The 14,106-nt window shown below is 45.9% G+C and overlaps 1 protein-coding gene across 4 annotated transcripts in view; it reads right to left on the bottom strand.

Moving 5' to 3' along the window:
• Nucleotides 1-14,106, bottom strand: part of tnrc18 (trinucleotide repeat containing 18) — a 50,903-nt gene that overhangs the window by 20,284 nt on the left and 16,513 nt on the right. For all 4 annotated transcript variants that reach the window (XM_035996785.1, XM_035996787.1, XM_035996788.1 and 1 more), the window contains exons 3-10: nucleotides 11,836-11,976; nucleotides 8,816-8,920; nucleotides 6,568-8,388; nucleotides 3,676-3,763; nucleotides 3,269-3,468; nucleotides 1,971-2,117; nucleotides 1,193-1,377; nucleotides 25-439 (exon numbers count right to left, since the gene is read on the bottom strand). In XM_035996785.1, the coding sequence (XP_035852678.1) occupies nucleotides 25-439; nucleotides 1,193-1,377; nucleotides 1,971-2,117; nucleotides 3,269-3,468; nucleotides 3,676-3,763; nucleotides 6,568-8,388; nucleotides 8,816-8,920; nucleotides 11,836-11,976 (3,102 nt within the window). The remainder of the gene's footprint in view (nucleotides 1-24; nucleotides 440-1,192; nucleotides 1,378-1,970; nucleotides 2,118-3,268; nucleotides 3,469-3,675; nucleotides 3,764-6,567; nucleotides 8,389-8,815; nucleotides 8,921-11,835; nucleotides 11,977-14,106) is intronic.

Here is a 14,106-nt window from a genome sequence, read left to right as displayed (position 1 = left end):
CCCACGAAGAACACATCCACTCACCAGAGTAGACGCCTTGAAAGGGTGCAGAGGTCGGCTTCTGTCCTTCCCTCTGCCCCCTCCGTCCCACCTCCCCCTCCTCGGCCGCCTCTAGTTTAGGCCGCCGTGGTGAGGACGGGGGCGGAGAGGCTGAGCAGGGGGAAGGCGGGTGAGGCAGGGGCGTCGGTGGGTGAGACAACACTCTCTGCCCACCCTCCTCTGACTTGAGGGTGGTCACCGGGGAGGGGAGCGGAGGCAGCGGGGTGAGGGAGGAAGTGCATGGGGTTGGCGTGCGAGAGGGAGGGGGAGGTTTGCGGGGGTGCAGGTTGGGTGAGGGAGACGGAGAAGATACTGAGGAGGGGCGGGGTTTGGGGTGGGCGTTTCGCTTGTCTGCTTTGTCTTGCATCTCCGGCCGGTGTTCGCTGGCCTTTAAACGCTCCTGAAACACAGGAGAGGAGGCAGCTTTGTATGTGTGTATGTACAATGGGACACGCTTCGCTTCAGGGTATAAATATTAGTGCGAGGTTGCATTGTTTAGACTTCCTACAATGTATTCTCCTGCAGCCGCAGGATGTGCTGTGTAAGTGGCTGTTTATTAAATGTGTTAAACAACTTGTTAAACAATATAAAATGTGTGAAGGGTGTACATTATCTCTGGGAAATTACGGAGGCGTTTTTTTTTTTTTCCAAATGAAAAATATATTTGTGACCCATTTGTAAAGATTAAAGTCTTCAGTAGGGAGCAGTGGGTTTGGGGCTGAGTGCTACATACAGGGTATGGAAGTCAGAGTATTGAGATATGATCATATTGTTGGTTTTGGTCTTTTTAATCGTATTGTTGACAATAAGTAGAATACAGAATATCCGCCTTAACCTGCAAGTATTGCTGTTACTCTTTACCCAGTCATAGAATGTGGGTTCACGTGTGTATGCAATGTGATTTGTCCCACTTCTAGCTCTCCGTTCCTCTACAGAGCCAGGATCTATGTGTTTAATGTGGATGTGATGTTTGTAAGGACATTAATATTATGCACATAAAAGTCTCCTACAGCTGCAGGACTGTCTGTGTTTTATGTCTGCGTTTGTATATGTGGGTGGATATATACCTTTTACATGCATAGGTATAAAATATATCTTTGAATTATGTGTAGTTATTAATACGTGTGCATTTTACAACACAAAGTCAACTTACGACTAGCTGTGCGTTCCTCTGCAGCTCCAGGACCTGCGCTGTGTGCTGCTGGATCATGAGCAGCTCCTGTTGCCGGAGCATCTGCTGCTGGGAGAGGAGCTGGAGCTGGGCTGCATGCTGCAGCGAGCTGCCTGTACCGTACACCCCCGACCACACCGGGGCTCCACGCTCCAGTACGTCACCTCCTGCGGAGCCAGGTTTACCCATTACTTTGAGCTAACTACATGGACCATTTATCCAATACCTTTAGCTAATTGTTCAGACTTTTCTTCTCGCTTGATAACTAGTTTTTTTTTTTTACAGACTTTTAATCACAAGATTATTGTTACAGCTGATATATGTTTAATCAAAGCTTAAATTTATATATATTTTTTAAAACCAGTTTAGCTAATCTTTCCGACTGTGGAAGTACCGCCTGGGTACAAGTACCCCTGGTTGGGAATCACTGCTTTATTTTTTATATTATTTTTTTTCTCTTTGACTAGAGAGGAGGATAAGTGCATCATAGCTCCCTTTGGTTTGTGTTGTAAAGCAGCAGAAAGCAACAACTACTGGCACACAGTCCACAATAACATATGGAGGCTGTCAATGTTGTTGGAGATGGTCTCATCTGTTTACAGTAATAACCAACACTAACATCTGTTTCAAAATGAACATTGTAATCATTTGTTTTTGCTAAAACGTATTCATTTTATAAGCGATAAAATCAGCAAACCAACATCATGCAGCCATACTTTATATTTCACATGCACACGCACGCACGTGTACGCTTTCATACCGTAGTGTGGCAGGTGTTCAGTGGGGATGACTATTAGCTGTCCAGACTGTGGGTCTCTGGCAAACTGGTATGGATGGGGTATGGAGCCTGGCAGAGAGGGTGGGTAGCCTGGGGGGAGGGTCTGGTGAAGTGAGGAAGGACCCAGACCTGAATGAGAGGGGCAGGGAAGAAAAACGTGTGAAAAAAGTTAGAGACTGAGAGGGAAAAAAAAACATTTTCCCAGCTTAGCTAAAACAAACATTAACTCAGCATCATTCTTCACCCAGTATGAATACCCATGTTGAAGCCATAATAGAGTTACATCAGTGATCACACACGGAATTTAGCTGCTTTTTGACTTATTTTCTCTTTCTTTTTCGCCCTCTGTCTAGACAGAGCTGGCCCTTGGGGAGCTCTGCATGTGCGGGGTTCTATATTTTCAGATGTGTGTACCGTTATGTGTAAACTCAAAAGTATGTGCGTGTGTGTCTTGATGCTGTTATTTCTGGACAGCGTGCGTTGGAGGAGCAGGAATGTCCTGCAAAGATCAGGAATGTCTGTGGAACTTGACCCCTGGAGGCTGCTGCTGCTGCTGACCAGCCACTGGTCAGACCGACAGCAAATCCTCTTTGTGCTACACTAATCACAAAAGGCTATACAGGCACCGTGCATGCGGTATTCCTGGTGTTGAACGGATTTAGACTCTTTAGTCTTTAGCAGCAGGTTGGATAACTCTGCTGACAGAGAGTAAGACATAGCTGCTCACTGAAAAGGACAAGAGATGCTGGTACTACTGTACTAGGCCTGCTAATGCTTTGAGTGGCGTGCCGCTGTACTTGTCCACATCTGTCAGTCTACCATAGTGGACATATGAAGTGGCAGCTCAACACGAAGACATGGAAGGTCATTCATCTCCGACAAAGAGATTTATTTGACATGCATGTGGATGCATGTTATGTCGAATATATAGACCAAAACCCACAGATAACCAGATTACTATCACATACAAAAAAGAAAAAGAAAAATCTTCACAACTGAGCAGTCAGAACTTAGCATTAAGCTTAGGAGTTACTTAAGTTTAAATATTAATTGTTTATCAAAATCAGTGTAATTTTTTGAAGTACATCTAATCACTTTTCTCCTGTTATAAGCCGTAAAATTCTTAAAAAAATAAAAATAAAAATCACTAAATATATGCCTGACTTCAGCCATTATACACAAGGTGTCACAAGGAATGTTAAGTGCAATTTTGGGAACATCCAAACTGGTGTGCTGGTAGCAGTAAGCAAGTGTCACCAGTCTCATGTAGATCCACGTACTGTATGGGGAGCTGGAGAGCCAGACTGGGGGGGCTCCAGGTCGGGGCATCCAGGGGTGAGAGGTCAGAGTTGAGGGGTCGGGAGGCCATCGTCCCGCCCCTCCTGTCACCATAAGGTTGGGGGTCATGAGGCTGGGTGTCAAGCTGCTAGACAGCGGGGTAGGATGCATCTGAGTAAACTCTGCCAGCTCCTTGGACTCTCTGGAAGGAAACAAGACCGTTTTATTTAAGACGGTGTGTTTTGAAGTACATTTAACAAACAAAAAGATATGTAATTAAAAAATGAGTGCAAATGTTTTGCCACCGGTTAACGTCCAACTCGCTACATTTCTTTACACTTTTTCAATTGGCTACCACTCAAGTTTGGGTTAAGAAGGATAATATTACTAATCAGCCACACCCCTTTACCTGAGCACTTTCTCCTGCTCCCGCTCCAGCCGGCCAGCCAGCAGTCGGTCGTCATGGTGACGACCCCGCTCCTCCCCTCGCTCCTCATCTATGATGGGTTCAGACACACATAAAGATGTTTAGTAGCACTATCACTGAGGCTCCTTGAGTGTTAATGGGTCATTTCTGTAATTTTCAACCTGGACCCTATTTTCCTATGCATTGCTGTCCAAGTAACTAATGTGAACAAATATCTTTGAAATTGGTCCGCCAAACTCACCAGACTCCAATTAAATAAACAATACTTTTAGCGTGTACAGAGCCAGCCTATTTCCACCGACCTCTGTAGGGGTCCTTTCCATAATGTTGTCAGACACTTAAAAACAATAATCTGAGCACGTCAGTGGCAAAACAGCACTTTTAGTGGACGTAAATTGAAGGTGCGCAATTGCCCTATTAATGTTACATTGCAGCTTGTTTCGCCGCTGCTGACTAAAAACAAGGGGAAATAGGGTTGAGGTTGAAAAATACAGAAGTTAGTAAGTAAAGTATATATTATAGTAAAGAATAGGAGCTGTGAAAGAAGATATACAGGAAGGTTGAGAGGTAAGAGGAAGCAATAATGTGGTGAGAAGTGAAAGAGGAAAGTGGGTGATACTGTAGCAGTGGAGAGAGGGGTAGAAGACAAGGTGACACTGGCTACGTAATAGTGACACAACATGTCAAAACCGAGAGAAGCTAAAAATACAATGTAGGGCCACAGCCTGAACACACACAGAACGTGTGCACACATACTGGACACACAACACACACACAGTGACAGCTCTCACTCTGAGTGTCAGCACTTATCAGTTATTAGTCTAGTGCCACAGGAGACGTGTGAACATACCACTTCTGCCTCACTATACACACACAGAGCCTTAAACCCATCATGCTTACTATAAAAATGGCCAGAAGACAGCGATGGAGAGCAAAAAATAAATAAGAAAGGGAAGCAGCAGCACTCAACCAAGCAGTCCAGAATAAACATGAGGCTCTTCCATCTCATCGTCGCTGACTGAAGGTCCCCGAGCAGCAGAAAGGTTTCATACAAGTGTGCTGAACCCTTCAGTTCTGCTCTGAAAGTGTGTGTATGTGTAGCCCGTAAAGGGACAAGGGACTTTAACAATCCCTGACATGCTCAGCGGGAAAGGTTTAAAGACTGTTACCAAGGTTACAGGGAGCCTGTCCTGCATGCTATCCCCTCTGCATCAGAAAGCCAGCGATTAGCACTACACGCCCCCTCTTTCTGCCCATTCCTTCATCACTGGTCCTCACTCCATCATCCATATTCTTTACTTCCCGACGAACCTCTTGCTTCCTGTATATCAACCTATCGATCTACAGTACATCCATCTGTCCATCTCTCATCATTAGCCTATATCCTTCCTGCATCCGCTCATTCATCCATCCAGCCATGTGTTTTCTGTGTAAATCCTCTGCTGTTTATTTGGAGCTCTTCTCAGCATAAGAGACTGGTGCTATTAGTCCAATCACTCTGCTCAAGCAAGGAAATGGATAAACGCCCCCAACAGGCAGGCAGGCAGGCAGGCAGGCAGGCAGGCAGGCAGGCACACACACACACACACACACACACACACACACACACACACACAGTGTGTTTTGTGGGGACCCGTCATTGACATAATACATTCCCTAGCCCCTTACCATAACCTTTGCGTTTTAACCCAAACCTAACCTAATTCTAACCCTAATCCTAAAACCAAGTCTTAACCCTCAAACAGCCCTTTAACCTTGTGGGGTCCAGCATTTTGGGCCCCACAAGGCTGTGCAGACCCCACAAGTATACTGTATTCCCCAGTTTTTGGACCCCACGAATATAGTAAAACACAACACACACGACTGATCCATTGCTTAGCAACGAACCCATGGTCTTATTGTAATTCAAGGCTTGTTTGTAGCTTTTAGCAGCCCTCTGTAATGACATGTTTAATGCAGAGAGGGTGGTGGTTGGGAGGTGGAGAAAAGAGTGGAGAAAGAGCAGGGGCCCTGAGGTGGGACAAGGAGGGAGTGCCGCTACAAAAGACCTTCTCAGAGAGGAAGGGAGGGTGGGGAAGGAGAGAGACATTCAACGAAATGAAAAGAGCAAGACACTGAGAGTAAGAGAGAGGGGCTGAGCCGTGGGAGGACAGAAAGAGCATGGAGCCGAGAGAGAACCAGAAACAAGGAGACAGACCGAGAGATGGAGAGGGAGCACAGTAGCTGAATGACCTTGGCATACAAGAAGAGAGCGCTGTATGGCAGGAATTGCTATGCAGCACGGAGAGCCTAAGAACTCGCCAAAATAGGGCCTTCAACTAAAATACAACCCATGACATAATTAGTCATTTTCTTTGGGTGGGGGAAGTTGTTTCTACCATTCTAATCATGTTACGTGCACGAGCACCTCAAAGTCAAACATGGGCTGAGGAAACACAACTTTGATCCAAAAGAAAGTGAATCCTCCATTATTCATGCATACCAAAATGAGGAATAATTTGCTCTCGGTTCATTTAACTAAGGGCATCCGTGTTCCCTGAAGTGCCAATCTGAGAGGAGCCACAGCAGAGAGAGTTGAAAAAGCAGGGGGGAAATGTTTCTAATGAATTAAGTATACTTGATTTAACTTGCCAGAAACTATCAAATATACAGCGACTTGATTGAGTGAACGTCACCACATGACATATCCAATGAAAATGCATAAACGAATGATCACAGAAAACATTCAGTTTTCGGTTCCTCTTGTACATCCATCATTCACATGCAAGAAAACAAGATTTTACTAGAGGGTTAGCCCCCAGCAATAGTATATTATAGGCGTTAAAAACTGTGTTTAGCAGTAGTTTAGCAGTTTTACATTAAAGGCATCATTACCTTTAATAGCTGTTTGCAGCAGGGTTCTCTGTGTGTCTGAGGGTCCACTGGTCTGTTTACTGGTGCTTCCGCTGTCTCTTTGCCGGGCCACAGCCACAGCAATGCCAACCGGAGGGTGGCGCACCTCCCCCTCCGCCTCCCGGCCAAACGAGCGGGCGCTGTCCGGCCGCTCCTGCTCTCTCTTCAGCTGGGGAGGCATTCTCAACGCCCCTGAACCACCTGATCCAACCGATACCCTTTCCCTGTCTCTTTCCCTTTCCCGCTCTCTATCTTTTTCCCTCTCTCTTTCTCTCTCCCTCTCCCTCTCGGCTTCCATACCAACATGAGCCAGACCCCCAAAGGGCCCTCTGCCATCCGCAGCGTGCCTGGAGGACCCCGGACCTTCAGCAGCAAAGTTCCCACTGTATTTAATCAGACTCTGCATGGCTGAAACCTCTGTGGGATCCGACCCTGATCCCCCACCCCGCTCTCCTGCCAATGACCCCCCAGGTCGGTAGAGCGCAGATGGGTCCAGGTAGCGTCTCTGACTCCCCTCCTCAGCTGCACGCCCGTGTCCGTGTTGGGAGGGGTGATTCTGGGGGGAATGGCTGTGGGCGGAGTGTGGGTTGTTGCTGGGCCGATGAGTCGTGTGAGGGGAATGGGGCATTTGTGCATGTGTCGGCTGGCTGTGGGGGGAGGAGAGTGTGTGTCCGTGTTGGGCTGCTAGAGCAGCCATGTGACTCGTGGCATAGTTGGCTAAAGGGCTGATGGTATTCCACTTAGGCTCCGCCGCTGCCCGCTCTATGCCCAATTGGATTGAGTGTTTAGAGATGTCCCTGGTTTCCGGGCTGAACCTTGATTGACTGGAGGAGTAAGACACGTCCTGACCTCGTTTACCAATGGAACCATTTGAACAAATGACAGAACCTTCCTCTCTCTGATTGCCTGAATCGCCAGACTGGGAGAGTCGAGGATGCTCCATCAGGCTCCTCTCAGGAAACCTGTAGCTCTCCCTCTCGAGGTTTCTCTCCCGTTCACGCTCTCTGTCTCTGTCGCGCTCTCGTTCTCTGTCTCGTTCCCTTTCTCTGTCTCTGTGTTTGTTGTCGCGGGCCTGCGAGGCGATCTGGATGGGCCCGACCCGCTCGTCGTAAACCTCCACAGAAGGCACATATGTCGGTGCGCTGACTCGCTGCTCTCTCATAGACTCTCTGGGTGTGGAGGGTTGGGGCGGGCCAGCGCCGGAGGGCTGAAACGCAGGAGGAAGGGCGTAGGAGATGTGGAGGGTCCCAGCTGACGTGGCTACAGAGTCATTCCTCCTTTGTCTGTCTGAGTGGGAGTTTGAGTTATTCGAATTAGCGTTAGAGTTATGGTTATGGTGTGGTCGAGAGCCCCCCTCTTCATCCTGACCCCCTCTGTCCATTTCTGGACCATTAAACCTCCCACCCCCGCCTGAAGGGAAGGAGTGCTGTGGAGGTGACCGCCTGGATCTGGGCTCCACTGTGGAAGGCTGGGAGTGTGACTTCTGCTGGTGGTGGTGAGGATGGAAGGGCCAACTATCTCTGTCTCTCTCCGTGTCCCGGTCCCTTTCTTTCTCTCGCTCCCGGTCGCCGCTCCTCGCCCTGCGGTCCTCCGCGCTCCTCCCGTCCTGCGTCAGGTCCACCACACTGTGCGGCCTCTGCTCCTCTCTCGACCGCTCTCTCTCCCGCTCCCCCCGGTACGGCCGGTCCCTACCCCCATCTCGGGACGTCCTCTGGGGGGGTGTGGAGCTGGACGGGACGGTCGGAGGAGCAGACGGAGGGTGGAGAGGCAATTGGCTCAAGGAGGCTGGCAGGTAAAAGCCCTCTAAAATGAACAAAACATGAGAAACATGAGTCTACAAACACAAACACACACACACACACACACACTATATAAACACAAACTGTTGAAACAGTTGAAGATTCAGAGCAGCGCAGACGCAGAGGTGAGCATGATGAATATTTAACTGTCGACTTGCCAAGAAATAAAACACAAACCTACGGTAGAGATGCAACAGTCATATAGTGGAAAAGGAGATGTACTATACATTTTAACATGACAATAAAATAAGGATCAAAGCAGCCAAATGTCGCCCGTATCTGGCTCCATTCCACAACAAACTACAAGTCTCCTCACTGAATGAAACCTACTTCCATTCATGTATCACAGGATAGGAGAGCGAGAGAGAGAATATGTAGACCAAATTCAGCTACTTGTCTCCATGAACGTTGTTAGTGAGACAGCGACTGACCTTTATGTGAGTCGTAGAGAGGGTGCTGGGAGAGCGAGGGAGAATCCAGGTGCCCCAGGGACAGGTAGGGGCTGGAGTACAGACTGCTTGGCAGAGGAGGGTAGCCTGAAGACACAAACAACATGTCATTATACAATGTAGCTTACACAAAAACAGAGACTTGACAATAACCTATTCTCTATTCTCCGTCGCGTTAATATTATGGCTTCCTTGAACTTATTACGAGGACTATTTGGAGCTAATAAACAACCCCTGGAAATGTGATGCACGGATTTAAAAGCATCTTCTGCTGTTATATAACAAAATGAATATTAATTCTTACATGTGGAGCGGCTGAGTCGAACTGCAGCAAAGTAACTGGCAACTATTTTGAAAATCGATTAATTGCTTTGGTAATTTTTCAAGCAGACATGCCAAACATTTTTCTGATTTCAGCTTCTCAAATGAGATTACGTTTACCTATTTTATATCACTGTGAAATAATCTATAAATATCTTTTTAGACTGTTGGTTGGACGAAAAAAAAAAACACCTGAAGACTTCAACTTGAACTTTTTCCCGCTATGGTTTTTACACTTGACGGACTAAATGATTAATCAATAATTTAAATAATCTTTCAATGCAGCCCTTTTTACAGCCACTGGGAATTAATGAGTGACTTTAACCGGACTATAAACAGTGGATGATCCTGCAATAAATCCTGCCTTCATAAAGGTTCGAATCAAATTGTTTTAGAAAGGTGTTGATTCAACTTTGATTTCAGACTAGTCGACAGATTTGAGACCATTTCAATCCTATTAAACTTTGTTTACAGGCCCTACGTCACCTCCATAACCCACTATTTTGTTTTGTTCATGAGTTCAGCTTGAGGTTGAGGTTAGGCAAGAGTCTGCCCGACAGCTGCTGCTCTCAGAGACCAGCTCTTAATATAGACAAAGCCTCGCATGGTGTAATGTTTTAGATTTCTGTGTTAGGAGTGAGCCGGCTGCAAACCCTGACACTGGCTGGTGTCACCGCAGCCACCCAGAGAGGGCAAGGCATTCCCTGTTCCCACACTCCGGCCACTTCAGGAAATATCAAAAGAGGCCGCTGTCGTTCCAGCACGAAGTGCCAGGCAGCAGAGCTGTAGTATAAATTTGTCTCCTCGCCGTTCTGGGAGGCAGAAATGGAGAAGCAGGAGGAGGCGGGTGGTGAGGGTGTCAGCGGTTAGAGGAAGGCATAGGGAGACAGAAATATAAGAGGAATGATGGGAAGGGACCAAAGGCATGCAGAATACGTTTCGTGCAAGGCTTCCTTTAACCACAGCTAACAGCTAACCTTGATCTCTAACAGCTTTGATACGGGGTTCCTGTGCAGCTACGGTGCATCCCAGGCATATCCAAAGTCCGCCTCTTAGCCGCCGCCCGGAAACGTCTCCAGCTTTTAGTAACTTTAGCTGCTATTAAAGCCATCCACAAGGTAATAAGAATCTCTCTTAGGCCGTGAAAGATTATATCCATATCAGAGCAAGTCGATACCAAGGCTTCTCTAGCCAGCAGGAGCTTTTAGCTTCTTCAGATACTTCAGCCGCAATTCAGGCTAAACTTTAAATCGAACATCAAAAAGTCCAGCCATCCTTTATCCCTCCTTCTTTGGCTGAATGTAAAGTCTAACAGGGTGTGAGCAGAGCAGAAGGCCCAGTGATCGACTTGTGCATTTAGTACAATTAAGTACAATTTCAAAAAGGTATAATCCTTTAGATTATTTTAAGATCCAACCCTGTTTTTGATATATTTATGGTCGTCATTTTTTCTGCCACAGCCATTCAATGTATTTACATTCTGTAATGACCTCTCAGTGTAGTAGTTTTCATTGTCAGTGGCGGAGTCTGCCATTCCCGCACTGGATTCAGTTTAAAAATCACAGGAAACATGGCATGCATGTAATCCAGCGTTAAAGAATTAGTTCGACATACAGATATAACTATTAGCTCATCTTAGCATAAAGACTGGACACAGAGGGAAACAGCTAGCCTGGCTCTGCCTGAAAGTAACAAAATGCTACCAGCACCTCAAAAGCTCACTTCTTCACACATTATATCTTGATTGTTTAATCTGCACAGCAACTGAAGCGTAAAAACACAAATTTGCCATTTTAAGGTGTGTTATATGTGCCTGCGGACTATTCTTGGCTCTGAGCAGTTGCCAGGGAACAAGCTAAGAGTCGAGAAGTTACTGCTCAGACTTTTGCCTATAATTATAGTGTCGCCCTCATGAACCGTCCCTAAATTGAAGCGAGTAAGATTGAAACTAAATCTTAAAGAAATTAAATCACACATAATCTTATTTGCTGTGTTTGAGAAGCACTGGATGAGATCTGTCTCACACAGGTGATACAATCAGTTTTAAAATTGACCCTAAATAGAATCCATTCGTCCTTCTCCCTTTACCTTGCCAAAATGCACCGCGGGATACATTCCCTCCTATACGAGCTTCTACTCCAGCAAGATTCGATAAGGACACAGAAGGACAGGCGGGAATGAGGAGGGAACAGAGATCCAATCACTTGCTGAACAGGCCTTAAGAAGAGCACAGACAGGTCCATGGAGAGGACCAAAAAAAAAAACTAACCGTCTAAAACTGTGTTCCTAAGCTAGGTCAGGAGAGAGACGTGGAAAAGTGGGGCAGGAGAGACAGAGACAAAGAGACATATTGGACAGGAAGCTCCCAAAAAGAACAAGAGAGAGGAAGATAGATTACAGTAACGCATGGCAGGAAGAAGTAAGAGACAGGTGAAGGACGGAGGAAACGAGACACATACGACCCAGACCCAGACCCAGACCCAGACACACACACAGCCAGCTAGCAGCAGAGAGACAGAAATGGAACAGGATCCCACTGGTGTAAGCAACGAGAAACAGAACGAAGAGCCTCCTGGGCTTTGGACGGGAGCAGACGGTGAGTAATGTCATGAAAATGCGATGCGTCTTTGAGGATCTGAAGTCTGTACTGATTCAGAAGGAGAGAGAGAATGGTGATTTACCTTCGTGAGCGTGTGATGCCCAGAGCTGAGCCATCTGCAGACCGCTGGGATTGGCCGATCTGTACGCAGGTTCAGAGGTCAAGGGGGAGTGGCCAGGATAACCTGACAGGAAGGGACTGGAGCTTGCCGCGTAGGCATCGCCTAGGAAAAAGAACCAAGACTGTCAGTCACCCTTGCAACCACGACAACCAAACTAATTAAAAATGCCAAATCGATTTATACTGTACACCCTGTCACTTGTTTTTTGTGTGTATGTGTGCGCACACACAATCGATGCACGCTGATGGTTTCATGCCGAAGCAGTCTGTTGTAATCACATTATTACTGGGCCACCATGCACTCTGCTTCCACAGGACAGACCACAGACGGACTGCACTCTGAGGAAAGGGACAGTTAATGTAACCACCGAGTAAAAACCCCAATCGTCACAGCAGGAGGGAGGAAGGGGTATAAAGGGAGAACACCGAGCTGAATCAGACTGACACATTCACAGTAGGGCTGTATTCAACCAAAGACAATGGTGGTCGACTGAAATTCTACCTACTCCTCAACCAACTGAACGGTCGATGGGGAAACAACGCCTGCATACATTAGGGGTGTGACGAGACACTCGGCTCACGAGACGAGACACGGGATTTTAACACTATTTTAAAAGAAAACTTAAATGATGAAATATGACTGGAAAAATAGTAGGGGTGGGGGAAAATATCGATACAGCATAGTATCGCGATATTTTCCGTGGCAATACTGTATCGATACAAAGACGCCGAGTATCGATCTTTTATTATATATGTGTTGGTCAGTCTGTCTGCTTGACAATCCCATTTTGCAGCAATAAAATTGAAGTGAGATGAACAAACAGAGAAATGTATCTTTTTAGGTAAAACAGATGTTGACAAAGTTTCCTTTTGGGGACATCATTTGAAATTGGGAAAAATTTTAAGTTGGAAAAAAGGTAATAAATTGCAATATATCGCAGAATATTGCAATATGTTTAAAATCGCAATAATATCATATCGTGACGTAAGTATCGTGATGATATCGTATCGTGATGATATCGTATCGTGATGATATCGTATCGTGATGATATCGTATCGTGATGATATCGTATCGTGATGATATCGTATCGTGAGGCCCCTGCTGATTCCCACCCCTAAAAAATAGTCACAAAATGAAAAATGAGCACTGTGAAAAGGTTTTGCCACAAAGTCAAAAGGCTTCTGACCTACTAACTGTGGCTTCCCTCTCTACTCTCAAACCTGTCCCTACAACCTATTAATAAAAAAACTATTCATTTCTTACACTGCACTATAACTATTTTTCTTGTATTTGTATTAGGCCTGCACGATTAATCGTTATAAAATCGTGATCTCGATTCACCCTGTTCACGAATTTTAAAATAACTTTCTTTTTTTTTTTTTATGACTTCGATTCTCATTTAAATTTTACGAGCCGACTGCATCGCAAACGCTACTATTTTCTTCTGTGAGTTTTAAACATAGACTGTATAAAATAGGTTTTAAAGCGCTGCAGTGCTCTCCCTTCTCTTCATTGAAGCCTCTATGTTTACAGGCTTGCAGTGATGCGCAATGTGCTATAGGTGCCAAAAAAGATCTGTGTTTGGTACGGCCAATTTGTTTTGTCATGGTTCATGTGTGCAGTAAACATTACTCTTTGTGAGAAAAAAATCGTGGCAGAGAATCGTGATATCAATTCTAAGCTAAAAAAAAAAATCGTGATTCATATTTTTCCCCGAATCGTGCAGGCCTAGTTTGTATCTTATCATTTTTTTAGCCCGTTTTATTTTCATGACCGTTTTTAATTGCTCTTTAATGTTTTATTCAAAGCACTTTAAATTGCCTTGTTGCTAAAAAGGTGCCAAGGAAATAAAGTTGCCTTGTCATGCCCTACAACCTCCAGTCTGTCTGTCCAGTCAGTCAGTCAGTCACCATGGCATATGAACGCGTCTGTCTTATGCCTGTCAGTCAGTCACCAGGGTAACAGAGAACACCTGTCTATCTCAGAGGGTAGGCCTACATTAACTGCACGGCTATCTCTCTATTATATTATATTGCAGCAAACGCTGTCTGCATGAAGTTTTGTAAAGTGTAACCACACTTGTGTCCGCTTTACCGACATTGCCGTGTCTTACCTGCAGAGGTGGTAAACTTTCTCTCCGTCTGCACCGCACCTCTGTGTGTGTGTGTGTGTGTGTGTGTGTGTGTGTGTGTGTGTGTGTGTGTGTGTGTGTGTGTGTGTGTGTGTGTGTGT

This window comes from Sander lucioperca, chromosome 21 (assembly GCF_008315115.2).
Source record: "Sander lucioperca isolate FBNREF2018 chromosome 21, SLUC_FBN_1.2, whole genome shotgun sequence".
Lineage (NCBI taxonomy): Eukaryota > Metazoa > Chordata > Actinopteri > Perciformes > Percidae > Sander > Sander lucioperca.
This window is presented reverse-complemented; position numbering and strand designations above follow the sequence as displayed.